The sequence below is a fragment of the Falco rusticolus genome, chromosome 12 (genome assembly GCF_015220075.1).
Source record: "Falco rusticolus isolate bFalRus1 chromosome 12, bFalRus1.pri, whole genome shotgun sequence".
Taxonomy (NCBI): domain Eukaryota; kingdom Metazoa; phylum Chordata; class Aves; order Falconiformes; family Falconidae; genus Falco; species Falco rusticolus.
In genome coordinates, this window is record NC_051198.1 from 27,482,423 (window position 1) to 27,491,489 (window position 9,067).

General features: G+C 48.8%; 1 protein-coding gene across 1 annotated transcript; it reads left to right on the top strand.

Annotated features, from left to right (window-relative positions):
- Positions 1-3,386: 3,386 nt before the first annotated feature.
- On the top strand, positions 3,387-6,677 carry LEFTY1 (left-right determination factor 1). Its single transcript, XM_037405971.1, has 4 exons — positions 3,387-3,651; positions 4,577-4,811; positions 5,630-5,869; positions 6,186-6,677. The coding sequence occupies exons 1-4, from the start codon at positions 3,387-3,389 to the stop codon at positions 6,523-6,525; spliced, it is 1,080 nt and encodes a 359-aa protein (XP_037261868.1). The 3' UTR covers positions 6,526-6,677.
- The last annotated feature ends 2,390 nt before the right edge of the window (positions 6,678-9,067 follow it).

The window sequence follows — 9,067 nt, forward strand, 5'->3', positions numbered from 1 at the left end:
TTCCAGCGGTGGGCTTGGTGAGCTCCACGGTTGCTGTCTTTTTTGATACAGGGCCAATCCCTGCAGGGAGGTCCCACCACCAGCACAGGCTGTGCCGGTCAGGAAGGAAGCCAAAGATGCCTGTGAAATCCCACTTAAAGGTGTGTAGCCTAGGTTTAAAGTGCGGGCGGGAGTATGAAGTTTGAAGCACTGGCTGGTGGCTGGTGGGGTGTGCTGGTGGGGCAGCGCGAGGACGGCATGCCTTCATGCGTAGCCTCCAGTTTATTTCCACTTTTGAAACCTCACCTAAACAGCCTATTCTGCAGTGTTCTGTAAGCTTTGTTTAAGACTCGGTGTGCTTAAGACTCAAGAAGAGTATGAAACCGAACTTCTACTTGATTTTTTTTTTAACTTGCCAAGTTTATATCTGCATCATAACCACTACTATTTTTACTTCCACATTCCTAGATTCAAAGGACCCAGACTCTGGGCAAAAACAGACCAAAATCTACACAGAGGTGTGCTCCCATCTCTGTAAGGTAAGACTGTTGCAGAAATCAGGGCATTTCTTGGAGCACACAGGAATTGTTGCCCTTCACATCGTTTAAGCAAAGGCTGTTGTAATATGGGCCCGACTGTAATACATTCTTGTATTCTGTAAAAACAATCTTGTTTCCCAGAATAGTAGGTACATAATTAGGCTAAGCCTTTCACACTTTCTCTTTGAACCCATTGGATTTATTTACCAAAAATCATTGCATAGATATGCCCAGCAAATGTCTTAGAGAACCATTTGTAACTAAATTAAAAGCTTAAATACAGAGATTCTCGCTTCATTCAGTACTGGCTTTTATTAAAACTGGGAGTTGCTGATACTTCATCCCTTGCAGCCTCTTTATATACTCTCTTTGACATTTTGAATGTGCCATGCAGGTTCTAATACACATTACACAAAAAGAGCTATTATAAAATTCCTGACTTTTTCTTGTTTGCATGACAAAGGAGGAATGGCAAATCCTCCAATTGGGCCAGATAATCACTCTCCTGTGAAAAGCCTACAATCCACATCCTCTGTTTTCTTCTTAGCTGAGCTTCAACTGTGTTTGATCAATAATTTTATGTGTGGAGCCCATAAATCACTTTCCAATACACATTGAACAGTGAAGAGTCCTGGTTTCGATTAGACATCAGCCACAGGAGGAATCACAGCCAGATCCAGGAAAGCTGGGTGCTGCTGGAGCAATCAAGCATTTTCATTTCATGTTATCATGTTGTTTTGAAGAGCCCTCACTACAAAGTAGGACCACTCTCTGCAGTGAAGACTAATTGGATGGATAGAGTTTTACAGGGTTGGGTCTTTTCACATGAGAGAGAGACCATTACAAATCTGTGAGCTGCCATTTTATCCAAGTGACTGTCACTATATAAACATAACAAATTCACTTCTGGAACTGAGTTAGCCAACACTTCCGGAGCCTATTTGAAGAAAACTTTGCTTAGATGCAGTTTGCAACCCAAGCCTCCGAAGCAGTTCATCACCTGGCTGCATCTGTCCCGCCCCATGAGAATCAGTGCTGTGCCATTCCACTGGGGAGGCAGCCCAGAGGGAACAGCCAGGGGTACGGACCCTTCCTGAGGGACCGAGAGGGTCACAAAGATTTCAGCAAACAAAGGCTTCCCTCCTCTTATTCACAAGAGGCGGAGTTTTTTGACATGAGTTGAAGCTGAGGTGGTCCAATGAAGTGGGTAGTTTTCCCTATTTGTGTCTTGGGAATGAATATAGCAAGAAAATACTGATTTGTTCAGAGAAAGATGCTCCAGGAGGGGAAAGATTAAAGGATGTATTCCCCTGGGTCATGCACAAACCATTACCTTGTAGTCCATGTTTCCGTTTTAACCTTAAAACTCAATTCAACTAAACAAGGTGCCCCTTCCACACCTAATGGAGGCTTTATCATGTTTAAGGAGACAAGTTTCTTGAGAGGTTGTAAAGACAAAATGAGCAGTAACAGCAGGGCTTAGTCAGGCTCTGTTGCCTGCATTTGCCTAAAAAACAGGCTGCCTCGGCTGACATGTGTTTTAATGAGGGATGAACAGCAGCAGGATGCTTTTGTACAAGTTCATTACACCGGGTCCTCCAGCCAGACCTCTCATGGGGCACACGGTTCAGCCTGAACGTTGGATGAAACCGAACCGATTTTAAATCATTTACAGAGACATATAAAATCCAAAGAACTTTTGATGCTGAAGACGTGTATGTGTATGCTCAGATGCCTTACTGCTGGAGGGGATGAGAATCTGCCCCAGGTGCCATCCTCCTACACTTTTTTATTGATCACATTTTATTTTTTCCCATCTACTTCTCCTGGGATTGGTTTCAAAAATAGACTTCTGCATCTTACACCAGCAAAGGCCAGGGAAGCAAAGGATGTCAGCTGCAGATTTAAAGGTTGACTTCAAGGCAAACATCCAACAGCCCCACCAGCCTCCAGGTCAGCTTCACTCTCCAGAGACAGGTCTCTATTGTGGCGGTTAATAGTGTTCAAAATACCAATATTCTTCATCCATATGCTGGAAAAGCAGAGTGGTTTCTCGTGTTCACTGAAAGGTGATCTGCCTTTATATAAAGCCACCTTCTTTTAAGCACAAGTATAAAGAAACCCACAGGAATCCATAAAGAGTGATGGGACATTTTTCTAAAATGTCAGGCCTGTACATCTTCCACCTTCCGTGATTCAGAAGTGGCGTAAAAGGCCATAAACCATTTAACTGCTGTGATTCACTGCCCTGATTCACACGCTTGATACAAATATTCAGAGATCAAAGTGGTACTACCCCCAAAATAAAGTTTTTAAATGATTTCTTAATGCTTGCCATAAAGATGGACTTCCAGCTAAAGCATTATTCTCCTGATTGATATTGGCTATTTTAGGTAGCAAGTCCCCTGTGGTGAAGATTGATGCTTCCTTTAAGAATCATATGTGCGGTACATAAAGCAAGGTACTCTGCAGATGTGTTTCCTCCCTGACCTAGGCTGAACATGACACACTGATCACTCAGGGGTTTTCTAGGCAAAAGTTTACAGGGCATTAAGAAAGGATGGAAACTTCTTCCCCGTGAAGGAATCTGGAAGGTCCCCTAAACCTGCTTGTATTAAGTTTGTATTAGATGAAGGTGTTAAACTGGCATGTGTCTACCAACAGGGGAGTGATCCTTTTAAGTCCTCTGCTTCGTCCCCACTTGTGGAATTTGTTGTGCCAGTGGGACGAGGATGGCTATAAAACCCCAGCGCAGGGGACCTCTGTCCTGCTCAGGCAGCCTGCCACCACACCTCTGCTGGGAACAGCCCCGGCGAGATCTCCCCTTCACCTCTGCCGGGCAGGCAGCTGCTCTGCTGACGGAGGAGGATGGACGTGGGGTTCGCCCGGATGCTCTGCATGCTCTGCCTGGTCATCACGGTCCAAGCGTTTAACCAGGAAGGGTTCAAGGAGGTGTTGCTGAAGCAGCTGGGGCTCTCCGAGGTCCCTAAACTTCATAAGAGAGACTTGGTGGACCTGGTTATCCCAGACCACGTAAAGAACAAATACATCTCCATGCTGAAGCGCCACAGGGTGAAGCGGCGAGCTTTGCCGAGCCTGGCTGGCATCCTCAGGGGGATTCCTGGCAATGCAGGTAACGTTTCTGCCCTCGCTCTTGGGAGCTCACAAAGCACCGTGCCCTGCCAAGGGAAGATGCTCATGCTCGCCTGGCTTGACACAGGGCAGGCAGCAGCAAACCCACGGCAGGAATGAGGCTTGGGTCTGGCTCCAAGCTTGAGCTGGGGAGAAGAGGTGCATGTTACAGCATCTTAAAGATTAACGCGCACTAATAACTCCTTGCACCTGGAGAGGGAGTCCCACACTCCTTGCGAAGGGCAGGCTGCTGCTGGAGCTCAATAGAAGAGAAAAGCCTTGGCACCCAGGCAACATTTTGGGCAGGTGGAAGAATGATGTTTTTTAAAAAAAAGTCAGTAGAAAGTTCAGACCTTGCAGGTTTTGGGTCAAAACTCCAGAAAGTTCTCTAATATGAATCACACTCTTTGAGAATGATTCACTCTCCCCCATCTTTTTTTTTTCTCTTTTTGTCTAGGAAAAATATCAAGGAGGATATCAGCTGTACAGACACTATAGTGTCTGTGCAAGGACGCTTCGAGCTTGTTTCACTTTCAAAAGCCATACATAGCACCCTGGGCAGCAAATGAAAACACTTCTTTCATTGCAAGTGGTGCAGATTCCTGCTTTCATGCCCAGAGCTGGCACAAAGAGATGCCACAAAGAGATGCATGGGGTTTGCTCAATTTGGGGCCAAATTATATAGGAGATTTCTTTCCTCCAGGTTGCAGAGACTCAACGCATAGGAGAATTAGGGCATTTGCAAGACACTGGTACAAGCATGCATTAGAAAAGGTGTGTTTAGTGGTGGGGGCTTGGTGTTGGAGCCTGGAAGGCGTGTGTTGGTGTGTTGTGATGATAATTGTGGACAAAGTGTGGGGGCTTTGCTCACCAGGATGGCAATGACAGGCTGTCTTTTTTGTTCCCCTGCAAAGGCATGGCAGGAGAAGTCCCCTCCTCTGACACCACCATGCGCCAGAACCTGATCTTTGACATGGAGGGCAGAATACCTGAAAACAGCGAAGTGGCAATGGCTGAACTGAAACTTTTCAAAAAGCCTCTGGACAGAGCCAACCTGCCTGCCAAGCAGTCTCACAGGCCCGTCTCCAACGCCAGAGTCAGCGTGTACTGGGTGCAACGGCAGCACGATGGGACCAACAGGACCTCCCTGATAGACTCCAGGTAAGAAAGGGACCACTCCTGGAGGCAGGACTCTAGTTATGGGTACGGGTCCTCTGGCCAGGTTCGGGTGCCATGTGTTTGTGCCTCCGGTCGGTCTGATGGGGTGACATCTACAGAATCAGGCCCTATAGCTTTTAAAGCCAGAATGAGTCCCTAAGAGCAGTTATTAGGTTAAGACTGTGATATATGATGATTCATCGAAATAATCTATTGCTGTGTCAAACAATGCCATGTACTGCCAGGTCTTCCCCTCTAAAACCCTCCACCTTGTTCACTTCTCTCTCTAACTCACTGCTCGTATTCTTTCCATTGGCCATTTCATTAGCTGGTTTAAATAAGTAAATCATGTAAAAAGCATCTGATTCTGTAGCCTTGAGCTCCGTGGAAGTTTTACAACCCTTGAAGGCAGAATTAGACATCAAACCAATTCTCTGGGTGGGTAGAAACTTATGGCTTTAACACAGCCAGGAGAGGAGCAGGTGGGAGTAGCGGGGTTCACCAGGCTGTTGTCACTAATACTGAGGCTGTGTATAGTCCTGCAGCGCTATATTTCTGTATGAGCATGAATGAATACCTTAACATGAGCATGCACAAAGGGGTTTATTTAGCCCTTCGGTGTCTGTTAGATCTGTGTGTTTCTTTTTTGAGGTGTGAGTTAGTTGCTGTGGGTGCTCGCCCAGAGCTCTCAGCAAAAATTATCATGTAATCAAAGCACATGACAATCTACAGCAAGCAAATTATTCTGCTGCAGTAACAGTGCCGCGAGCCTGAGCTTTATCAGATCGGCTTTTCTCTAATGCCAAGCCCCTGTCGCGCAGGCTGATTCCTATACGTGAGTCGGGCTGGAAGAACTTTGATGTGACGCCCGCCGTGCATTACTGGCTGAGAAACAAGCGGCGTGAGCCAATGTTCCTGGAGGTCTGGATTGAAGGAGAAAGGGTAGGCAGCCATGCCTTGGAAATGGCCAAAGCCGTGCGTTTCACCTCTCAGGACCCCAAGGATAAAGCCCTAGGCAAACCTGAACTGGTGCTTTACACCCTCAACTTGGAAGACTATGGGTACGTACGAAACCTAAATTGGTGCTGTCCCCATTGTAACTTTGCTCCTGAGTTATCATACTGTGTGTGCTGACCCAGGGCGTGCAGTTCTTGCCCTCACAAGTACACCGCTGTGAATGGAGGAGTTAGGAAGTTGTTGCCAAATCACACCTCTCCTCTTCCCGTATTTGTTGTCTGAATGTTCAAATGAAACCCAGGCATGGCCCAGGTTTCATGTCTCGGGGCCCGCCTCTGTTATTAACAGGGAGAGGATTATTTCTCCCACCTTCCCAGTTTCCAGTTTACGGCATCAGTTTTTGTTTCTCTCTTGGCGCAGGGGCCCTGGGGACTGCAAGGAGGAGGCGGTGACAGCAAAATCCACCTGCTGCCGGCAGAAACACTATGTCAACTTCCGTGAGCTCACCTGGATGCAGTACTGGATCATTGAGCCCGCAGGGTACCAGGCTTACCGGTGCTCGGGGGGCTGCCTGCAGCCCCCCAGCCCGCTGCGGCACTTTGGCTACGGGGAGCGCACCTGTGCCGTGGTGGAGAGCTCCCCGCTCCCCATGATGTACCTTGTCAAGAGGGGCAACCGCACGGAGATCGAAGCAGCCGAGTTTCCCAACATGATCGTTGAGAAGTGCAGCTGCGTCATGGACGGCATGGCACTGGTGTGAGATGCAGGCAGCCAGATGGGGTTATCACCCCGTCCCTTGATTCCCTTGCCCAGAGCCACCCCGGTTCTCAGCACTGGTGCCAGCAATAAAGGTCCTGGGGGGGGGCCCAGATACCCACCTTGCAAGGCTCAGCAGCACCTGCGGCTGCGCATCTCCCACGCGCCTCGCTACCCCGCGGAGAGGGTGCACTTAAAGGCACTGTCCATATAGATGGGCTCAGAGGAGCATCCACCTTTGCATATACCTATGTAGGGGTACCTATGGAGTGCCTAACACTTCTTGGGGCCCCCTCGATGCTAGCCAAATTTCATGTAATTTGATGGAGCTGCATCCAATTCATCTCAGTCCCCACCCCAGAGTATTGCAAACAGCTACAGGCAGGAGAGGAGTGACCATCACCAGGTGAAGAAGTGACACGTGGGTTCAGCTTTTCAGCCTTAGACTCCTGGTTTGGCCCTTGTCTGTCCAAGTCATGTTTATGGTGAATTGGAGAGCAGAAGCACTTACATGTATATATTGTATACACACACACACCCCTACATATATATAGTATATGAATATATGTATGTATTTTCTACATACATATTGGATATATACATATTGTCTACATATACACATATATGTACATAAAATGCTGTCTAGATCTCAAAGAAACATACAAATATCTGTTTCTATCATATGCATATATACATAGATATACATACATAAAATATTACCTGGAATTCAAAGGATTATATTTTTGGTCCCTACACCGTGGGCTTAGTCAATGGGAATATTAGGACTTAGGTTTGCTCATGAGTAACAGTTTGTAGAACTGGACCCTTATTTTTGTGGTTGTTACAGTTATTTCAATTTAGGAATATTTTCCAAATGTTGCGGGCTTCCAAACTCGAAGGAAACAATAAAATGCAATTATTAAATTAGCCATGTGGTCGCTTATATTTTATTCTTAGGACTAGAAGTGGAGGGGAAAAAATCTGTCATATTTCTGAATGCACCCCAGTGCCCAGTTCCTATAAACATACACACAGTAACAGCTCTTCTCAGGCACCTGTGTGATCCCATCTGCTTCTGGTAAAGCTTGTCTGCTCGTGCAGGGACAGGGACTGGGCTGAATGGGCAGGTGGAGCAGAGCCCACACTGCCAGCGCTTCTCCTTGAGCTGCTGCAGAGTTGAAGCCAACACTTTGTGAAAGGGAAAACCTGGAGGCCAGGGTGTCCCCCATGATGACAACTCCTGTTTTCCACACTCCGTGCCAGCCTCCTCTCCTCGGTTCATAACCTGCTGAGGTACTGGTGGCTCTGGGGGGAAAGTGGCCACTGCCTTCCATCCCTGGGGGATGTGGTCCCCCAACCCAGGCTGAACCTGCTGCTGGTGGGAGGACTCCGAAATGAGCTTGGCCAGACACGGTGGCCATGGGCCTCGGCCCAGAGGGAGGACCCGCTGGGCTCTGCGGTGGCTTTGGGTCATTCCTCAGGAAGGCTGAGATGCCAGGTCTGAGGTCAGGCAGGCATCCTGTGGGTAGGCTGGCACCTCTCACGTGTGTGGACACCTGTGGCAAAAGAAGAGCTTTAAGGGGAGAAAAACGAGGCAGAAGCACAGACTGACCAGTCACCAGCACAGGGCTGCGGCACCATGGATTACTGGAATCAGCATTGGATCAGCTGGATCAATCTCGGGCCATTTCCTTCTCATGACTATGTAGCATCTCTCTTAATGGCACCGACATTCAGCCCCAGTTCCTCTCCACCCAGCTCAGGCAGGGCATAGCCTGAAGGCCAGGAGCTCAGCTATCGCCAGGAAGAACAAAGCCAACGATTTACCCACTGGAGCTCCTGGGGAAGAAAGTGTTTGAACTGGTTCCTGCTTGAGAATGAAGAACATTAACCTTCGGCTTCCCTCCAGCCTCCACCACTGGGACTCCAGGCGCCATCCACCAGGTGGGAGGAATCCCACCTTGTGCAGCTGGGCCAGGCTGGTGCAGGCAGCAGGGAGCAGAGCACCACAGCAGGGACGGACTGTGGGACCAGCTGGGTGGACAAGGGCTGCTCATCCACAAGGGTGGACAACTTCTGCTCCCCTCCGCCAGGATCCTGCACTGTGTCTGGCTCCCCTTGTGTTGTCTCTGGCTCCCTTTGCTCTGCTGTCCTGTGGATATAAGGTACATCAGAGCGAGTGGTGGGGCGGTGTGGATGTGACAGCCGGGGGAGATGGGGAGGGGGAGGCAGTGGCCAAGGAGACCCAGCGTTACTGCTGGGAGAAAGAACTGCGGGTATTGCAGAGCAGGGACAGGGCTCAGATCTGTGAGTGATCAAGCCCTGCAGCCCTGCCATCAGCATGGACACTTGTTTATGGCTAGGGGAGCCTCATGGATGTCACAGCATCTCCCCCCTCAGCCCTACCGCCCCTCTGCGTTCACAGCCCTCCAGCCCGGTGCGTGGTCCCAGCCAGGGCCATGAGGCTGGTGGTCAGCACAGAACGGAGTCCTGGGGAAGAGGTGATTTATAGAAAGCTATAACCATGGATAGCCTGGGTGGCGGCA